This window comes from Myxocyprinus asiaticus, chromosome 7 (genome assembly GCF_019703515.2).
Source record: "Myxocyprinus asiaticus isolate MX2 ecotype Aquarium Trade chromosome 7, UBuf_Myxa_2, whole genome shotgun sequence".
Lineage (NCBI taxonomy): Eukaryota > Metazoa > Chordata > Actinopteri > Cypriniformes > Catostomidae > Myxocyprinus > Myxocyprinus asiaticus.
Genome location: NC_059350.1, coordinates 32,824,137 through 32,846,789, shown reverse-complemented (window position 1 = coordinate 32,846,789; position 22,653 = coordinate 32,824,137). Strand labels below are relative to the sequence as shown.

The following is a 22,653-nucleotide window of genomic DNA, read 5'->3' as shown; positions in this document are numbered from 1 at the left end:
GGCACCCCTCGGCATAGACGCGCTGGCACACAGCTGGCCTCCTGGCCTATGCAAATATGCATTTCCCCCAGTAAGCCTACTTGCACAGACTCTGTGCAAGGTCAGGGAGGACGAGGAGCTGGTTGTTCTGATAGCACCCTACTGGCCTACCCAGTTGTGGTTCTCAGACCCCGCGACAGCCCCCTGGCGAATTCCCCTGAGGATTGACCTTCTTTCTCAGGGATGGGGCACCATCTGGAACCCGCAACCAGACATCTGGAATCTCCATGTCTGGCCCCTGGACAGGATGCGGAAGACCTAAGCAGTCTACCACCAGCGGTGGTAGACACGATCACTCAGGCTAGGGCCCCCTCTACGAGGCACCTGTATGCCTTTAAGTGCCGTCTATTCGCTAAGTGGTGTTCTTCCCGACGGGAAGACCCCCAGAGATGTGCAGTCGGATCGGTGCTTTCCTTCCTGCAGGAGAGGTTGGAAGGGCGGCTGTCCCCTCATTGGCCTTTTATCAAAGACCAGAGGTGTTTGGGGCTCCCAAGAGTGACCCCTAGTGTCACTACATCGACACAATGTCTCGTTCCCTCCATCAGGGAACGGAGGTTACGCAAGTAACCAGGACATTTCCATCCATCAATTTTATGCAATATCCCAAAATTAGCATAAAAATGCTACCTTGGTGACAAATTGAAATAAGCAGAATTAAACAGAATTTTCAAAATGTTTTACTTTGCAATGCATAAACTCATGTACTTTGTTGTAATGTAAGAATGTAGGCACTGGCCTGACTGGGCAAGTGACGGTTTCGTCAACTGGCCAGAAACCCTCTCACACTTATTGTTGAGACTTGGTGTGTGTGTGTGTGTCTTACCGAGTGTGACAGGTGTAAAGAGGGCGAAGAGCAAGAGTAGGCGTGTGGACCACATGACCACTGATGACCCCGATGACCTCTGCACTGACTCACTGAAGTTCCATCTCACACACGCCATCCTCTCTGACAAACACACCTAAAGCAAGACAAACAAAATACACAGACACAAAGTAAAGAAAATTGTACTGTTTCACTTTTATTCTACAAATGCAAGGAAAAGTTAAAGTTTAAAGACAACACGAAATCAAAACTGACCCTATTTACTTTCTTTATATATGATCCTGGACTTTATGTAAGATCCATCAGTGCATGTAATTCTGAAGAAGAAAAAAGGTTTGGTTTCATAATCTTTCATCAAAATGTAATCACTTTCTCTGCCTCTCAAATGACTTTTCTATTCAGATGATGTAACAAAGTTGCACAGGCTGGGAAAGATAACATCAACCAATAATATCATAGCCTATCCAATCAAATCCCAGTGGATAAAATCAAGTCCACCCATCATTATTGAATAATAATACCAGAAATAATCAGAGATAAGTCACATTACAGAAGATAAACGAGACACAAATGTGGTTTCATGTTGTCTTTAAATGCAAAAGCTTTAGATATTCCAAAATTAAGGAATGTAATTAGTTAGCATAATACTTCTTGGTAACACTTTACAATAATGTTGCATTTGTTAACATTAGTTAAATACATTAGTTTCCATAAACTAATCATAAACAGTATCTTTACAGCACTTATTAATCTTGGTTAATGCTAAATAGCACTATTATATTTTTAACATTAAAAGTTGTATATATTACCATTAGGTAATTCATTATGAACTACCATGAACTACAGTGAACAAATGTAAATGTGTAAATTAACATTATCCAAGATTAATAAATTAAATAAGAAAACAATTCATTATTAGTTCACGCTAATGCATTAACTAACCCTGATAGCACACATACATCACCCAGATGTCTAATTGATGTGTGTGTTTACATCTGGAAGGTGTATTTGAGTTTTTTGATCAACTGCAATACGTCTATAAGACGTTATGTCAATAAGTATGTCTCGGATGTCAAAAAGACATTCAGCAGATGTCTTTAAGACGTTTATGATTTAGAATGTTTGTAAATCTGATTGTGATATGATTGAAGGTCCGGACACAGGAGGAGTCGGGAAACAGCAAAGCAGTTCAGGCAAGTCTTTTATTTTTTCTGCCCTGATGCACACTGCACTAACTTTGTCTGTGGGCTTTCACTCAAACACTCTCAAATAACATAAACTCTCAAAACGTAAATTCTCATTAACATAAATTCTCAATAATAAACTCATAAAGCCAACACCGCACTCTTGTGTCACTCTCTCCCTTCTCTGGCGTTTTGGGCTGCTTTTAAGGTCTCCCTCGGCTATCACTGTAACAATAGACAGCTGTTAGAAATGACACCAACCAGTTGACGAACCACACCACTCACTCACTCCCACAAACAGACACACGACCACGCCCCCATCCCCACACTGATCTTTTTAAGATGTTTAGCAGATGTTAATTAGATTGTGATGATTTCCAGATGAAAATATCTAAAACAGACATCTCGGAGATGTACGTGTGCTATCTGGGAATGTTAACAAATAGAACCTTATTGAACAGTGTTACCGTTTCACTAATAACAAACTCAGGGGGGAATTCAATATTTGTTTTTTTTTTTTGTTTTTTGTTTTTTGCACATTTGATGAGTTACTGCTGCCATTATCACTTGAAAATGTAAACAAACATCTCTTATTATTAAATTATGTTTGCCACCTTCTTTCCTTGGGTGGTAACAGCGCAACAGTAATTGTGCCAGACAAAAAGCTTTTAAAAGCAATTTGTGACAGGCAAATAGCTTGAGTTTTGTGAAAAAGTCGGGCAACTCTTTAGTGAATTCACCCTCTAGCAAGCAGAGGGTGTGATATAGCTGAGCTGAACCCAGATAAAATGATCCGTCATATCTGTCAAAGCCCTCACTGATTTTTGAATCATGTCTGTGTAATGAAGTCCATGAGATTGAAAAACAAATCCATAATGTTTCATAGAGAGTATTGATTTGTGTGTGTTTGACCATGCAACCAGTATATCACCCATCAAATGTGTGTGTGTACTCGAAGAGACTGAGTGTGTATGAATGTGTCACAGTAAAGACTGAGGCATGACAGCACAGGATGAAAATACTTTTGAGAAGACACATGTGGAGCTCTGCTAATGCCCTCTACAACAGCTTAATGCATCTGCCCTCCTTCCCCCCTTACCACACACACACAAACACCCACAGATGGTTATATATGGCCTGCCCGCACTGAACATCTTTACCTTATTAAAAATAAAGCACTATACAGCCACTGTCTCATTAAACTTACATAAACACTCAACAATGCCACTCTGTCATTAGACACACACACACACACACACACACTCTGTCTCTCTCCTCTCACCCTTTCTATCTGTCTCTCTCTCTCACACACACTCACACACACACACACATAGTTTAAAGTATTCTTATCTTCCCTCTCTTTTCTTTGCCTAATGCTCTCACACACACTTCTGTCTGAATGACTGATGGCTGCTTAACTAAAGTGAACAGGAGGGTTTGGACCAAATGTCCCACATTATACACAGGAGCATATGGACATATGCTCACAATACCAGTAAAATGTGTGTGTGTGTGTGTGTGTGTGTGTGTGTGTGTGTGTGTGTGTGGGCGGGTTTGGGTGGTTTACGAGGACATTTTTTTAGGTTACAAACTGTTAATTACAAGGGTATTATGCCATTTCTAGTGTCCCCATAATTCAAATTGCTTAAAAAACATACAAAAAGTTTTTTTTTTTTTTCTTTTTTTTTTAAATGTAAAAATGCAGAAAGTTTTTTGAGAGGGTTAGGTTTAGGGGTAGGGTTAGGGTTAGGGGATAGAATCTATAGTTCGTACAGTATAAAAATCATTATGTCTACGGAGAGTTCTCATAAGGATAGCCGCACCAACATGTGTGTGTGTGTGTGTGTGTGTGTGTGTGTTTGTCATGTGATCAAATGACCATGTAATCTTGCTACTAGTAAATTTCTAGTCAAATGAGTGTGTATCTTGCCAAATGACCATCGACCATGCTGCAAGCAAACTTCAGTTATTTGTGTGTTTGAAAAGTAATAGACAGACTCAAGTCAGTTCAACATATGTCTTACCAGTCAATCTGCACACCTCTCTTTGTAATCAGAACATTTGCTTATGCTACCAGTCCATTCCAGAATTAATTTCATTGTTTAGCATAATGTCATTTCACCATATGCTAATCTTACTCAAATAATTACCCAATTAGCTACTTCCGCATAACAAGAGTGCGGCCACTGCAGCATGTATAGGGCTGAATAACCAATGAGCACCTAAGGCTAACCCTCATGGATGCCGATGTTCACTCGTTAGCTTTTCAGTTCCTGAGAACTCATGATGGCTGTTGGCTGAAAGTCAACAGACAAATTCATGGAGAGTCAGACCAGATATACAAAGACTATAGCCTAGATATAGTTGGCAACAAAACAAAACAGGACATGACTGTGTTAAGGTAATGAGACTCATCATTGAAAACAATGGGAATAGTAAAAGTAAAATGATGGAAGCATTACAGTAATAAAAAATTGGGGGTAAAATGTAATTAAGTGTCCTGAAAATGATATTACAAAGCAAAAAATCTTAATGGTCCTAAATGCAGGCTTCTTAGAAGAGTACTATGGTAGTATGCCATTCCGAATTTAGCACACTGTGTTACAGTACTGTATGTGCTGTAACCAGGGTTGGGGAGTAACGGAATACATGTAACGGGATTACGTATTTAAAATACAAAATATAAGTAACTGTATTCCACTACAGTTACAATTTAAATTGGTAATTAGAATACAGTTACATTCAAAAAGTATTTTGATTACTGAAGAGATTACTTTGCATTTTATTGTCATTTGTTTCATTTAATATTTTGTCCTTTCAGATGGAAAACATTTATACGTATAAATGATGCGACCCAAAGTACATTTGAACAGTGATGAAACACTTTCTTATGATGTGTTACATTCATACAAGCAGACAGAGAAGTAAGTTTAAAGTAAGTTTGGAGCAGAAGAAATAGAAATAAACCTTGTGTAAATTGTCAGCTTTACGCTAAGCTGAAATGCTATTTCCAGCCATATTTCTTGCACATTACCAGGCACGGATCATAATGTTTTTTTTCAAGTAAGACCTTTTATATTATGGCAAAAATCATATTCTTCATAATAATTTTTTTTATTGTTTTCCTGAAAAATATCTAAAAATCCTTAAAGCAAGATCAATTAGATTGATCTTGTTTTAGAAACAATACTGCATAAGATATTTAAGTTTTTTAAAGAATGTATTTTTAACAATGTTTTTAACATTTTGTTTTACTGTACTGGCAGCGTTTTTATAGTCAAAACAAGTGCTGAAGAAGTAATCCTAAGTATTTAGAATACATTACTGACCTTGAGTAATCTAACGGAATACATTACAAATTACATTTTACAGCATGTATTCTGTAATTTGTAGTGGAATACATTTCAAAAGTAACCCTCCCAACCCTGGCTGTAACACATATTCAGTCCCTCCTCACATGCCCTCGCTGTCACTTTCACGCTCTCTGATAATCTATAATGGCATATTGCAGTTTTTTGACTCGATTATGCTGCAGGGTGCTGTACACATTTGGTAGATTTTGGATAGAAATTATGGCACCGAGAACTTGCCACAGTCCCGTTCTGGCAATTTGTGTCTGGTATGACATGACCTTATGAGCTCCCATCACCCCCTGCAGCTCTGTGTGTCCAGTAATGAGAGAAACAACCTCTCTCTCTCTCTTCTAAATGAGCGTCTGCCTGAACCCCGAACACAACTAGAAAGACACAACCATATTTACCCCCCCCACCCCACCATGTCCTTCTGTCTCTCCATCAGTGCCTCACATTCCTCATACATTTCTGGTGGAATGTAGAGAAGAAGAAAGCAACTGACCTCTTTTTTTATGTTTCCTCTCTTCACCATTAGGGGACAAATAACTGATGTTTTCTTGTAGCATGGCTGATGGTCATTTGGTAAGACACACTCATTTAACCAGGAATTTACAAGTAACATATTAATTTGATTACACAATAGATAAACAAACAATATATCTATGCATTATAGATAGAAAATAGATTACAGATCTACTTTAATGGAACTCTGACTGGCAAAACACAACATAACAATTAAAGCTCAAGCCTACATGAATTGGAATTATGACCGAGAGAGTAATAGTTCACCCAAAAATGTAAATGCTTTCATCATTTGCTGACTCTCATGTCATGTTTTTGTTATGCAGCTATTTTCAACAGTTTATTGTGACTAGGGGTTGTCAAACTCCAAACACGACAATTACAGTATCATGAAATGTTTTTGAGATGTACAGGTTGCACATAATTGAAAACAATTATAACACTCATTTTGTTTATTATTAAGGGTAAAGTGTTTTTTTTTTTTTTTTTTTTTTTTTTTTTTTAAATCGCCATTTCGTTCTTCCGGTTTAAAAAACAAAACTAGGGCTATATGATTTCGCAGAACCCAGTCATAAAAACAAAGCTATGAAATGTGGAATGTCACTGACTTTGACATATTTGGGATAAAATGAATGTATGAATGCAAAAATAATAACATTTAAATTGTGATGTGTCCTAGTGTGATTAAACTACAAAAGGCTGTGATTTAATGAAATTAAGTCTGCATGTGCTGCGTGCTTCAAAATTAATGTGTGAAGCCGGCCGCTCATACACTGACAACACCGCATTGGTCCCTTTCAAGGCTAAACAGTGTCTGATCATTAGCATCATGTACGCACAGCATGTAGCAGATTACAGAGAAAAGAGAAATCATTAACCTTGAAGTGAGCACCCCATGCAGACTATAGCCTACATTTATATAATTAAATCAAATCCTTTCGTGGTTTAATAAGCACATTAACCAAATAGCGATCTGCTTTTTTGGAAGTAAGGAGCTGCAGTCATAAAACAAACAGAAACTGAAAGGGCTTTAATCCAAAATGAAAGCTTCCTCCAAAATAAAAGCTCAATTTAACTAGACATGAAAAATTGAAGAAATTTCGACAAAAATAAACTCAGCAAAAAAGGAACGTCCTCTCACTTTCAACTGCTTTTATTTTCAGCAAACTTAACATGTGTAAATATTTGTATGAACATAAAAAGATTCAACAACTAAGACATAAACTGAACAAGTTTCACAGACATGTGACTAACAAAAATGGAATAATGTGTCCCTGAACAAAGGGGGGGGTCAAAATCAAAAGTAACAGTCAGTATCTGGTGTGGCCACCAGCTGCATTAAGTACTGCAGTGCATCTCCTCCTCATGGACTGCACCAGATTTGCCAGTTCTTGCTGTGAGATGTTACCCCACTCTTCCACCAAGGCACTTGGGGAAGAGGGGGGAATGGCCCTAGCCCTCACCCTCCGATCCAACAGGTCCCAGACGTGCATTATGGGATTGAGATCCGGGCTCTTCGTTGGTCATGGCAGAACACTGACATTCCTGTCTTGCAGGAAATCACGCACAGAACGAGCAGTATGGCTGGTGGCATTGTCATGCTGGAGGGTCATGTCAGGATGAGCCTACAGGAAGGGTACCACATGAGGGAGGAGGATGTCTTCCCTGTAACGCTCAGCGTTGAGACTGCCTGCAATGACAACAAGCTCAGTCTGATGATGCTGTGACACACCGCCCCAGACCAGTGACGTCTGGTCCACCTCCAAATCGATCCCGCTACAGAGTACAGGCCTCGGTGTAACGCTCATTCCTTCGACGATAAACGCGAGTCCAACCAGCACCCCTGGTGAGACAAAACCGCGACTCATCAGTGAAGAGCACTTTTTGCTAGTCCTGTCTGTTCCAGCGAAGGTGGGTTTGTGCCCATTGGCGACGTTGTGGCCGGTGATGTCTGGTAAGGACCTGCCTTACAACAGGCCTACAAGCCCTCAGTCCAGCCTCTCTCAGCCCATTGCGGACAGTCTGAGCACTGATGGAGGGATTGTGTGTTCCTGGTGTAACTCGGGCAGTTGTTGTTTCCATCCTGCACCTGTCCCGCAAGTGTGATATTCGGATGTACCGATCCTGTGCAGGTGTTGTTACCCGTGGTCTGCCACTGCGAGGATGATCAGCTGTCCTTCCTGTCCTTTCATATGGCCCTACGAAACTTAAAGCAATGACATAAAAAATTAGGTATATGCGTTGTGATTTGTAGTAGAGTACCCTAATATGTCATATGTTTCTGAGCCTTTTTCCACATTATTCATGAGGAGGAACACTGTGAATCACTGTGCTGCCTCATGCATGAGCTCGAATTACAGCGGAGAATTTAAAATCACACGCAGTGGTGAAAGTGGTTCCTGGCCTGCACAAGTAACAGCACTTGCAGAACAGATATGAGAGGTGAGACTGCATTACAGAAGACAATTCAAAATCCAATGCGAACATGACAGCAGTTCCTGACCCAGATATGATAGTGAAATTTTACACAAAACACTGTGATAAGATCGGAATCAGTCATCAGAATTGACCATAGTCCATTACCAGACCGGAGGGAACATGTTTGTTAGATGTTTGTTTAGAGATGCACACTGTATATTCCATCCATTGTGACTTCTCCATACATCTGATCATGGACAGGATAACTGCAGCTTGTTCAAAAACAGGAGAAAATTATGAGAACTCAAAAACTCTTTTTGGTTATCTTTACATTTTGTGAAAGTTTAGGCCTACAGGGTTTACCGGTCCTGGATAACTTTAGACAGACAAGGTTAGTAATCGATTTTAATCACACTAAAGTCATGTTAACATGTATTATGTTTAAGTAATGCGCTGTACTTGTCGTAGTAAATGTTTTGTGTATTGGACAAGTGTACTTTATATGTGCCTTAATGAAGGCAATTATTTTCTTTAGAAAAAGAGGGATGATTTGAAATTATTTTCTGTGGTAATCAACATTATGCCACAAACACTGTCAATTGAGTTTAACTTGTATTAAACCCGAAACATTCCTTGTAAGAATAAATATCTATGTATTTATACTTAATGAGCACTTTATTAGGAACACTATGTCCTAATAAAGTTCCATGGTCTTCTACTGTTGTAGCCTCAAGGTTCGACATGTTGTGCATTCTGATGCTATTCTGCTCACTACAATTGTACAGAGTGGTTATCTGAGTTACCGTAGCCTTTCTGTCAGCTGAAACCAGTCTGGCCATTCTCCGTTGACCTCTCTCATCAACAAGGCCTTTCCATCTGCAGAACTGCTGCTGGAACTTTTGTCCCATGAATGATATACAGCAAAGTGCCTCAAAACTCTTTTGCTTTTTGTTTCTTCTAACATTTTCATGTTCAGCAATCTTTATTGTGAGTGAGAGTGAAAGAATTGTTGTGCTTGACCCCTTCCACCCACTATCCCCCAACTTTTTGCATCTTTTCACACAATTTCATGATCCTTTTTTTAAGTCTGAGGTGTAAACGACTGGTGCTGAACTAAGAGGGTTTCATGACACTTTAAACAACATAAAAGCACCACAAAAATAGTCCATACGACTTATGCATTATATTCCAAATCTTCTAAAGCCACAGCTTTGTGTGAGGAACAGACTGAAATTTTAAACGGGTAGTTCACCAAAAAATTATCATTCTCTAATCATTTTCTAACCTTTATGCATCTCAAACTAGTACGACCCCCCCATGTTTCAGTAATTCAGAATTCAGAATACTGAAATCACTATTAATCTCAAAGGCACACACACACACACACACACTGAAAGCACTGGGTTCAGTTCTTCATAATAGATTCTGTGTCTGTCTCTGGCTCACTCTTCATGCTGCCAATTCAACTGAGCCTCTCTGATTTATCTTTTATTATGTCCCACAATCTACTTCTAAATGCACTCTCTCGTTCTCTCTCTCTCTCTCTCTCTCTCTCTCTCATACACACACATAGGCCACATTCAAGTATTTGCAGACTCCTGCAGTCCCTCAAACACACATATGCACAAACGAACAAAATAACAAACTGAATCACTGATCAAGACTGTGACAATGTTTGTGCATAAAAACACATGCAAGCACAATCATGCATACAGACAGTAATGCACACGTTACACAATGCAGCTTCTACAATACAGTTAAAAATAACTCGTTTTTTTCACTTTAAAAACTGTAATTAAGCTGTAATTATTGCAATGCATGCCATATAATTTTAACCCTGATCACCTATTCACTGTGTGAATTTTTATCTCATGGAAGACATTTTTAGAGTGTTTGCTTATCTGCAGTGTCTCTAAATTGTTCCCTGTCAGATGTTAGAATGCCATATAACAGATATTTTCCTGACGTTTATGATTAAGATCTAGAAATAGCTATATTATACGGTTGTGTACCTGGATGTTGATCGTTCAGCCAGCAAAAAATTTGAAAATACAATTTCCAAAAGGACAAAATCATTAGATTGTTCTTACTGTACTTTCATCCCTTACTGCTTCTTTTAAGTCAAATGAAATATCTGGTCTACTCTGACTAAACTTTGTAAAAGATGCTGGATGTAGCTTGGCAAACACTCTTATTTGTGTATTCACTGTTGAACTGCTTTGTCCTGATTTGTTGGCTGCTGGGCATTTTATTGGGCAGAGTGGGGCACTGGCACAGTACTGTCACCCTAAATTCATCTAGAGTCAGCTACAGGCTAGACACCCCTTCAGTGAATGGCAGATATGGCCAGAAATGAATGTGTGCAGTGGGTTTAAAGAGACACTGGGCATGATAGTGTTGTGGATGAAGCTAAAGAAACAGCATAGCTTCAGGTTGTGAACATGGTCAGTATCTCAAGCCTAATGTAGATTAAGGCCACACTTTATGGTCTAATGTGGCTAACATGGTCAAAGGTTAAGAGGTATGGACCGGTTTGTACCCTAATATAAGCACTGTTTAGAAAGTGAACCCAGAAAGCACACATACTTCACCCAAATACATTTTTATCTGAAGATATGACTTGTGGTTGCAATACATCTTTAAAACATTTCCTGTTGGTTTAGAATGACCTTCAGTAAAAGGTTTCACGGTCTTTATGATTTAGAATACACTACATGGACAAAAGTGGACACTCCCTTGAAATTAAGATTTGGCTAGGCTTCTTAATTCCAGAGAAAGCAAATCTTAATGCTCTGGTACACAATGACATTCCAGAGAATTGTATGCTCAAATATCTGTGAGGGAGGACCAGCTCTCTATTAATGGCAATGATTTTGAAATGAAATGCTCAACAAGCACAAATGGGTGAGGTGTTTGGGTGTCCTCATATTTTTGCCCATACAGTGTATGAGGCTTAGCTCTTTTATGATGTTTTGTACACAAATATGACACTTCAAATAGAACACAATGCTATCTACAACAAAAAAGCTTACTAACATTTTTCTCAATCAACATCCTAGTTGGTCCTGGAACAACATTCCTATCAAAAAACTAATCAGATTGTTAGGTTTAAGGTTTGGGTTAGGGCTGGTGTTTGAACAACATTCTTAAAGAGATAGTTCACCCAAAAATAAAACTTCTCCTATTTTCTCACCCTCATGTTGTTTCAAACCCATATGACTTTCTCTCTTCTGCAGAACACAAAAGGAGATGTCATTCTACCTAACATATGTAGGGCCCTATGAAATCCATTTTATTTTTTTCCAAATCCCGTTTTATTTTATCCCAAATTCCGTGTTTTCCACTTAATTTTCTCTGAATTTTGGGTTTTAAAGTTTAACTACATTTTATCATAAAAAAAAGTCTCTAATCAAATTAATTCATAGAATTTTAATCAAATGAGGACATCATTATGAAGTGCTTCAATACTGATCCTCACAGCACAATCCAAAATTCAAAATTAGATTTTTCTTTTTCTTTTTTGGGGGGGGGGGTAACACAGTGCTACTGTAAATGCAGTGCAACAGTAGAGCAACACAGTATTAATGAAAGCAGTGATGAAACTCTTGCTTGTGAGATATTGCTTAAATATAATGAAATTATTATTGATATATTATTATTATTATCATTATTATTACTACTACTACTACACTGAATATTACATTTGACTATACAGAAGTAATATATTGCTTTCGCATTTTTTCAATTTCACGTGTTTAGTTAAATGGAGCTTTTATTTTGGCATTTTGGCAGAAAATCTGATGTTTTTGACGACTTCACTTCTCACCTCCAGAAAAGCAGTTCGCTATGTGGGCTAATGTGCTTATTAAACTGCAAAAGGCTACGATTTATTATATAAATATATTGTCTGCATGTGCTGCGCTTCACAGTGAATAAAGTTCTCTGCTCTTTGTCATGTACACACACAGAGAGCATGTGATGTTAATGATGCGGTTAATGTATGAGCAGCCGGCTTCACATTCGCTTACTGCTGAAGCTCATGCAGACTGTATATTTCTTTAATTAAATCTTAGCATTTTGTGGTTTAAGCATCACACTAGGTCATATCATGATTTTAATATGATTAATTGTGCATTTATTAAGGACGTCCTGATACCGACACTGATATACCACGCTCATGTACTTGTACTCATGCTCCGATACCAAAAAGTTCTACCATCCAGGGGCGGACTGGCCATAGGGAGAACCAGGACTGTTCCTGGTGGGCTGGTCGCGAAACGGGGCCGAACAGGCGGCGATAAGCTGAAACGGGCTGCCACGTTATGCTGAAGGGGCTGCGATATGCAGAATAGGAAAATTTAAATTAAAATGAAATAATGTCCTAGTGAAATTATAACAGCAAAAGCTGCGATTGAATGTGATAAATATATAGTTTGCATGTGCAGCGTTTTAAATGAGTGCTTGTGAATGTGTGGAGCCGGTGTTGTGCAGGCATAAAGACACAAAGTGCTCATACTTTATAGAGATCTTTGGTCAATATACGGAAAACACCATCATGAGCATCGCACGCTCTGTTTGTAGCAGATGACAGCAGACAGAGCGCTAATTAACTTTTTAGCACGAGGCAGATACGGACTACATATTTATTTATTTAAATAGTAGCCATTTGCGGTTTAATAATCACTTTCAAATCATTCAAACAGAACATACATATTACACAGGAGGAAAGGCTCCTCATTACCATGGTCAGGTCAGTGTAGCTAGTCTTATATAATAGTAATAATAATAACAAATTATAGTATTTATGAAAAAATAAACACTAGCTGAAACACATCTTGAAAAATGCCACTGTTGATATAAAATGAGGTCTAATAGATTCTACCTTTAGATTATTTCATATGAAACTATAACATTTTGTCAAAATATAAGTTACTCATGTAAAATCGTGAAACAATTTTGTAAAGGTGATGATGCATAATGAAAAAACTGCCTACTGTCAGGACTGCCTACTGTTTGAGAGGTTTGACTTGACTTCCTCCGTAACGCTTTAAACTAGAAAAGTCTCACTAGAATTGAAATTGGTCACATCAGTTTTGAGGTCTGCGCTCCACACTATCGAGGGAAGCCCGGTTGTTGCATGCGCACGCCAGAGAGAAGAGTAGATCATGATCATGAGCTGGTTCCGTTACACCTGTGCGAAAGTGCAGATGAGAAGCCTTTAGCTGATTGCGAGATTATCATTAAATCTGCCTCGGCAGTCCTAAATACGCTATCACTTGGGCGGCCGCTGAAATATCTTCAATGGGAGAACCATGGCATTGTTCTTTCCCTGCTGTCCACGACCCAGTCCGAATAGATCTGCGACCCACCAGTTGAGAAACACTGCTTTAACTCACACACACACACTCACTTATGTCAGACCCCCTCGCCTCGCTTCTCTCTGACATATTCTCCGCTGCATGTGTGTGTGGGGCAAGTTGACGAGTCTGAAAGACAGTCGAGGAGGAAAGGAGATGCGCACGCACAGGTGAGATTCTCCGTCTGGTTGCATTTTTTTCTCAATACTGTAGATAAGCAAATGTACATGGTATGATAACCGTCAATTTTCACACCGTGGTATACCGTGAAACCGGTATACCGCTGCAACCCTAGTAGCAACTGGCTTTTCCGGAGTGGGAAGCTCCCGTCATAACGTCAGAGCTAATTGCTCATAACTACACAGAAATACAATACCAACATAATACAATATCATGTTGAAAATTCATTTTTATACTTTCATTTGATTAAAGTTAATTAATGAATTTATTTATTTAAACACCATTTTAATGATCATTTTAATAAACTGTTGATATGGAGTAAAAAAAAAAAAAAAAAAAAAACAGGTATCGGACACGGTATGGGCGAGTACCAAAAAAAGTATTGGTGCTCATACTCGTTTTTACCAAAAAAATGCCAACCTCCCCATCTATACATTTATTTATCCCAAATATGTCAAATTCCATGACATTCCATGTTTTATAATTAATTCAGTTTTTATGACGGGATTCCACAATTCCATCCATGGTTTCCGAATCACGGGAATCATAAGGCCCTACTCTTTTTTATTTTTTATTTGATTTGATTTATTTGACAATAAAAAGTTAAATGAATCACAACTCTAATTGTCAAGGATAACACAATAAAGTTAAAAACGTATTTCCATTGTGGTCCTTGATATTACATAATATAGATGACATTCCTGGCGACAGGAACACTGGCAGTGATAGTACTACTTCACATACAATGTCCATACGTACAAAACAATATCACAATTATACATATAGTCATTATATCAATAAATCAATTTATCTAAAAAAAATAGTCTTAACTTTCAGACTGAAACCAACCATATTTGTTATACACTTGATATGCATAGGTAACTTATTCCACTCCTGTGCTCCTGAGTATTCAAAAGACCTCTGGCTATACGTGGTTTTAAAGCGACATAAAGTAAGATCCATAATACTCTGCCTGGTATTGTAACAATGTTTTTCACTAATCCGTGAAAAATAAGTACTAAAATAAACTGGAGCTCTTTTGTTGATTATTCTATGTACCATATTATGTTTAAGGTGAACTGCTATACATTCAAATGGCAACCAACCAAGATGTCTAAAATGGGTTTCATCCACACAAGTAAAACGCTGAATTCCTAAAACTAATCTAATTAATTTATTTTGAGATGCTTGTAACCTTCCCATCCACATCCGAGACAAATCAGACATCCTCGAATTACAAGCATAGTCAAAATAACATTGCACTAAACATGATGCAAGTAATCATAATCATTCTCTATCCATAAATCCAACATGTCTAGCAAGAAATTTGGTCCTGGCATTAACCTTGCCTAGAACTTTCAAGGCCATACTTGTGCCACTTAGGCTATTGTCAAGAACACAACCAAGATAATTGACCGATGATCTATTTAAAATTACACAGTCACAGGGGGCCTGGGTAGCTCAGCGAGTATTGACACTGACTACCACCCCTGGAGTCACGAGTTCGAATCCAGGGTGTGCTGAGTGACTCCAGCCAGGTCTCCTAAGCAACCAAATTGGCCCGGTTGCTAGGGAGGACAGAGTCACATGGAGTAACCTCCTCGTGGTCGCGATTAGTGGTTCTCCCTCTCAATAGGGCATGTGGTAAGTGCGTGGATCGCGGGGAATAGCATGAGCCTCCACATGTGGGGTCTCCGTGGTGTCATGCACAACGAGCCATGTGATAAGATGCGATTGACAGTCTCAGAAGTGGAGGCAACTGAGACTTGTCCTCCACCACCCAGATTGAGGTGAGTAACTGCACCACCAAGAGGACCTACTAAGTAGTGGGAATTGGGCATTCCAAATTGGGAGAAAAGGGGATAAAAATAAATAAATAAATAAATGGTACTACTGTAATAACATGTTTTTTTGGACATGAACAATTGTAGTACCATCATATTCTCTGAAGAACATTAGAAGTGCTTGGTATGTAATCTGGACATTACTGGACGACATATGAGCTGGTTATCTAATTATGCAATACTGAAACTGTTCAATATGCTCTGCTTGATTCAGCATGATGGAGCAGCTAATTACGACCATTTCATTATTTATTCAAGATGAATATTCACTATTGTGGATTTGGGTGAAGTAGTGAAATATTTACATGTTTTCTCTGCCAGTTCGCTAATATTTCATGCCGAGCCTAAATTTATCTGCACACTGTATGAGAGAGAGAGAGAGAGAGAGAGAGAGAGAAAGAGAGACTTAAAAAATAAGAGTAAAACCTGCAGTAAAATAGAGAAAGAGAGAGAAAGAAAAGGAAGACACCTTTTGTGGAGCGTAAAAATGTGGAGCTCTTCCTGGAAGTTGGACTGTACAGTGTCAAATGTTCTCACCCTCACACATACAGAGCTCAAAGTCTGTTAGAGCAAAAGCAGCATCCGTGTGATGAAATATTCAATGCTGCCGTTGTTTCAGTGTGCATACAGAGCCCGATGCTATGCTAAATTATGCATCCTATATACATACACACACACACACACCGGCCTAGCACTTAACAAAGGCATACTTTAAATATGAGTCCAAATCTGCAAGAGTTTCTATGTATAGCTGGGTGTGGTTGAACATATGAAACATAGAGCTGACTATAAAACAGCATATGGGGCTAACTACAGACATTATGGAGCTATACATATGGCTTATGTTATTGAATGGGCTCTGTTTGTTTTATATACTCCCCTGTTCATCTCTAATCAAGTTGTTTTTCAGTGAGCAGTTATTGTTAATAGCGTGCCACTCCCTCCTGGAATAAAACAAGTCCAAATGCAGCTCTACCCCAGAGTCCTGCTACTAACAGCAAATACTCTCATAGTCCCAAAGCAGGGTGTGTGTGTGTGTGTGTGTATGTAAGTGTGAACTTGACTTTATGTACTCCATGTCAGAATGGATGTATGCCTTGGAGGACTGAAGCCTAATTCTGCAGGGTTCTGCTGAAACATCCCAGAGAGGAAGAAAACATGGAGAAAATAAGGAAAATATGATGTATGTTAGTATGAAACACAAAAGAATCTACATTTGAGATGTGCTCATTTAAGATGATTGGCTATACAATTATACACTGCGACGCAGACATTAGATAACACAATATGACACACATGTACTCTGCAGTCAAGAGTCTGTCACCACTTTTTGTGTAGACTGTCTCAAAGGAATGGTGGTAGCTTGGCCTCATTGTTTTGGCAGTGTGCATGTGTGGGTGTATTGTTTTGGGCACAAAGGCTCCCGCACCCCTGGCAGAGTCGACTAATGGAACACAATAGGACTACTTTAGCATTTAGCTCAGTGGCCTGTGAAGACAGAGGTCCTGACAACCTATGTATGTGTGTGTGTGTGTGTGTGTGTGTGTGTGTGTGTGTGTGTGTGTGTGTGTGTGTGTGTGTGTGTATAGAGAGAGGTTGGAAACACCTGCCACTTGTTTAAGAGTGAAAGATGCATCCTGCCTTTCAAATGCCATGCTTTTCCACCATGAAACACACATTTACTCAGTTTCCACTGTTTTGACAGCATAACAAATAGCAAGTTATATAATTCAAATGCTCAGAGTGATACAGACACATCAGCACCACGTACCGTATATTAATAAATGGTACACTGTGTAGTTGCCTTAAACATATGTAATCAATCAAATATTTTTACCACTTTTTTCCATTCAAATCACATCTGGGATGCTTAAAGGAGAAGTGTGCATTTTTTTTTTTTTTTTATTAACAATTTTTATTGATTCCATTCATAAGAAAAACAAACACAACATAAAATACGGAATCAATTATATACATTAAACCCCTCCACCCGAACATTCCCACCCACCCCCCACCCGACACAAACATGCACTACAGTGGTCACCAGCAATAAGAACATAAAAATAAAAAAAATAAAAAGATATTAAAAAAAAAAAAGTAGACTTTCAAAAAACAACAAGAATGCACATACACATCTAAACTAGGAATCCCTCTCCACTGCCCCTCCCTGAGAACCCTCCAAAAAAGCCAAATATCTACCCCACTTCCTATCAAACAAATCTGCTGCTTTAAGGGGGTGTATGCTACTCTCAGAAATAGTACAGACCAGGTGGCGCAATGTAAATACCTAAAGAACTGAGATCTGGGAATCCTAAAATGTTGAACCATATTATCTCTCATGTAGGTCACCGAGTATATTAACCTCCCTCACAATCCACTCTGACCAGCAGAAAGGGGACTTATTAATACAGAATTTTGGGTTCATATGCTCGAGGCAACATTTAAATAAATGTCCGAATTAAACACTCTGGACACTTTTGTCCATACCGCGTGCAAATGCGAGATAACGGAGTGTAACTTAACTTTTCTGGTTAGTTTAATAGAGAGGCTTTGCAATGGCAAAATAGGGGCAAGAACTTCCTGTTCAATACAAAACCAGGCAGGGGCTCTCTCAGGTGGAAGCGACCAATGAGCCAAATGTCTGAGACAGAATGCATAATAATAAAACAAAATCCTGGGTAGACCTAGCCCACCTTTGTCAATCAGCCTATGTAACTTTTTGAAATGTAATCTGGGATGATTACCATTCCAAATGAAGGACTTCGCTATGCAATCAAATTGCTTGAAATAAGAGAGGGGGACATCTACAGGGAGGGATTGTAGCAGGTAGTTGAATTTTGGAATACAATTAATTTTAACAACATTAACCTTCCCAATCATAGATAAATGTAATGAAGCCCACCTGCCCACATCACTCAAAAACCTTTTTATTAAAGGGTCAAAATTAACTCTAACTAAATCACACAAGTTCACTGGGAATAAAACGGCCAAATCCTTAATGCCCTGTTTGGGCCACTGGAAGGTGCCCGGCTGAAAAACCATTACTGGGCTGTACGCTGTCAGAGCCAAGGCTTCAGATTTAGACCAGTTGACTAAGAACTTAGAAAAGGAATTAATAATTCTGTGGAGGCAAGTCATAGATCCAGTGGGCGTCTTTTTGGCGTCAAGTGAGATGGCAGCGACCAGAGTCTGATCATTCACCACTGACCATATAATATTGATGAAATGCCTAACATTATCAGAAGAGCTGTGGCCCCGAATAAACTCCACCTGATCTATATGTATAAGAGATGTCATAACTTTACTAAATAGGTTAGCCAAAATTTTTGACAATATTTTCACATCTAGCTGGATCAGGGAAATTGGATGGTAACTCTTACACTCACTTGGATCTTTGTCCTTTTTAAGAATCAGACTGATCCAGGCTTGTGTCATGGTTGGCAGAAGCTTTCTATTCTTTAATGATTCCGTATAAACTTCTAACAAAAGTGGAGCCAGTTCTGTAGCATAAGATCTAAAAAAATTTGCAGCAAAGCCATCTGGCCCCAGAACCTTGCCTGGAGGCAAGGCCTTAATTACCTCGCCAAGCTTCTCCAAGGTTATCTCAGAATCAAGAGAGTTTTTTTGCTCAGTCATCAGTTTAGGGAGTTCTAATGGTTCCACAAAGTTTCTAATATTTTCATCAGTAGACGAAGATGTGGAGCTATAGAAATCAAGATAGAATTTATATCAATGGCCGAGGTAAAAATTTCACCACGAGTAGATTTCACTGAGGGAATGGTAGAAAAAGACTCTCTCTGATTTATATATATAACCAAAAGCTTCCCTGCTTTGTACCCTGACTCAAAGTATGACTGTCCTGTCCTGAATAGCCAAAACTCCACCTTCTGCGACAAAATAGTATTATATCTGTATTTCAATCGGGTCATTTCTCTGAGGCCACCAGAAGACATTCGGCACTTCAGCTCTGCCTCTGCACTTTTAATATTCCCTTCCAACTCCACAAGTTCTTGTGCTTTGTACTTTTTGATGAATGAGGCATACTGTATGATCCGACCCCTAAGAACTGCCTTAACTGCCTCCCAAGCCATGCCCACAAGGATACTGAAGACCAGTTGGTCTCCATATAAACATTGATTTCAGCCTTTAACATTTGTTGGAATTCAGGACTTTGCAAAAGGGATACATTAAAGCACCAACTATATGATTTATTTTTCTTCATATGTGGCAACACCTCTAAACTTACCAGGGCATGATCTGAGACTAAGATGTTTCCAATTGAGCAATCAACAACAGATGAAATGAGGGACTTAGATATATATATATATATATATATATATATATATATATATATATATATATATATATATATATATATATATATAAATCTATTCTAGAATAAATACTATGGACTGATGAATAAAATGTATAGTCCCTACCGGATGGATTCAAAAGTCTCCAAATATCTGTAAGACCAAAATTTGTACACATCTTGTTAAGCGTCAATGTTGCTGTAGGGGGCTTACACACTTTTGCTTCACTATGATCAATAAATGAAAGTCTCCTCCTAATATTATATCATGAGGGGTGCCAGCAGCTTGCAACATCCCTTCAAGATCTATAAAAAAGCCCTGATCATCAGCGTAAGGTGCGTAAATATTAGCCAAATTCAAACTTTGCCCCTGAATTTCTGCTAAAACAATTTATCCTAATTTATCTTTAATCTGTTTGAGACATTTGAATTGTAGATGCTTACTTATCAGTGTAATGACTCCCCTGCTCTTACTTTAGCCAGCACTAAAAAAAATATGTCCACCCCATATCTTCCCAAATTTTTCAGCTTCCTGTGGGGAAAGATGTGTTATTTTAAGAAACACTATATCATATTTCTAACGTTTGAGAAGAGAAATAACTTTCCTTCTTTTTATGGGGTGACCCAACCCATTCACATTCCACGTGGAGAGAGACAATCCACTCATACCAACATTTGACATTTTGACATAATAGAAAAAATAGATTGTGTGTCAAAACTAAAATTATAAAGTCCACATTCCACATTATTGCAACAATCAAACCCCAAACTTCCACCTGAACCAAACAAACAGAAAAAAGAAAAATGTGCACATTAACCCTGCGCACGACAGCGCCAACCGGCGTCAATCCCTCTAAACTCAAACAGTCCATGTATGCCTACAAGATCCCCCGTGACAACTTTGTCGTTGGATTGCTCAAGTCCGGTGTTTCTATACAAATTTTGTAAAACAGAATTACACAACGGAAGATAATCTATAAAACAAACTCCAGCCAATAGGCAGGATAAACACAAAGAACTTGTAGATTCATCCACATAACTGTCCCGAAGGTGTGTTCTTCCACAAAACAAACTCCAGTCTCTAGCGGAACCAGCACACACATACACAAAAAAAAAATAATAATAATAATAATAATAATAATAAATATATATTATATATATATATAACTTCTACATGAGTGCAACAAATGACCCAATCACTCCAATGTCCTGCAAGAAATACTCCACAAAACAGAACGTGCAGATTCATCCACAACACTGTCCCAAAGGAGTGCTGCTACACAAAACAAACTCCAGCCGCTAGGCAGAACCAGCACAAAAAGAAACAAAAAAGGCACTCAGCTTCCTCGGACGATCAATTGAATGTTCAGTGAGTCGATTCACTTGGCTGCAACGTGAGAACCACAAAATAACTTTATAACGGAAGAAGTGTGTGGGAAACCTGTATGGAAACAATCATTAGCGGTGCTTGCAAAGGCAATTTCAAAATGCCTAACTCTATTTATTAAAACTTGGTGTGCAATCTGTGGCACAATGTTTGTTCTACGAACATGAACAATACCTTTAATCTTGTGGCATGCTGAGAAGAGGAATGCTATCACTTTTCTAAGCAATCAGACTTTTTTCGCCTGGCAGACCAATAGACTCACACTGAAGGAGGAACTTGAGTAGAGATGGAATGGCAAGGAATTTCTGTTCCGATTTCTCTGAACGATTCTGGTTTCTTAACAGTTCCATTAACGATTCTCTTTCCATTAACTTTAGAGAAAGAAATATTTGGACACAAGACATTGCCATCAGAACAGAACAGAATAGAACAGTGTTTAAACAGACTTTTTAATTAAGATATTTTATTTATTCCCTCATTAATTTTTTAAAATATAAAATATCACTAATTGCAACAAAATTCATAATGTGTATCTTTAACTATACATTGTCATATCAACAACCATCCACTAATTAAATTCTCCACTACAAGTCAGACATACCAAAATGAATGGTATTTTTGATTCACTGGAAATAAAACAGGCTGATAAAAGTCATTTGTTCACTAGGAATTCCAGCTTGTAAGAGTCATTCATTTGGGAATCGGGCTACAGTGTTTACAGCTGTTTTGCACTATAGATTCAAAGGAACCAGCATATAGGAGTCATTCCTTCAGGGACTGGACTACACTGGCCGATCTGTATGTTTCACACAGCTGATTCAATAGCGGTGTTGCAGTGCTGCAGAATGGTAGCACAGAGAACACTGTCAGACGGAATCGCAGAATCCAGTCATAAAAACAGAATCAACAATAAAACAAAATGTTACATTTTTGGGATAAAGTGTATGTATTAATGCTTAATTAATCAAATCAAAATCGTGATGTGTCCTAGTGTGATGATTAAACCACAACAGGCTGAGGGAAAGGGAATGTGTAAAGCTGGCCACTCATACACTGATAACACCTCATCATAAGCATAAGCAGATTACAGACAGCAGAGCGCGCATTAAGTTTGAAGCGCGTGGCACATGCAGACTCAGGGTTTTTTCTGCATTGACAATTTTCAAGGCACCAAAACAAAAATAATAGAGTTGGGGTACTCGAGTTTGGACTCGGACTTGAGTCCGAGTCACGA

The 22,653-nt window shown here is 38.5% G+C and overlaps 1 protein-coding gene across 1 annotated transcript in view; it reads right to left on the bottom strand.

Annotated features, from left to right (window-relative positions):
- adgrl3.1 (adhesion G protein-coupled receptor L3.1) overlaps nt 1-22,653 on the bottom strand; it is a 190,646-nt gene that overhangs the window by 136,355 nt on the left and 31,638 nt on the right. Inside the window, exon 2 of the mRNA XM_051702396.1 lies at nt 863-998. Within this exon, the coding sequence (XP_051558356.1) occupies nt 863-980 (118 nt within the window). The 5' untranslated portion in view covers nt 981-998. The remainder of the gene's footprint in view (nt 1-862; nt 999-22,653) is intronic.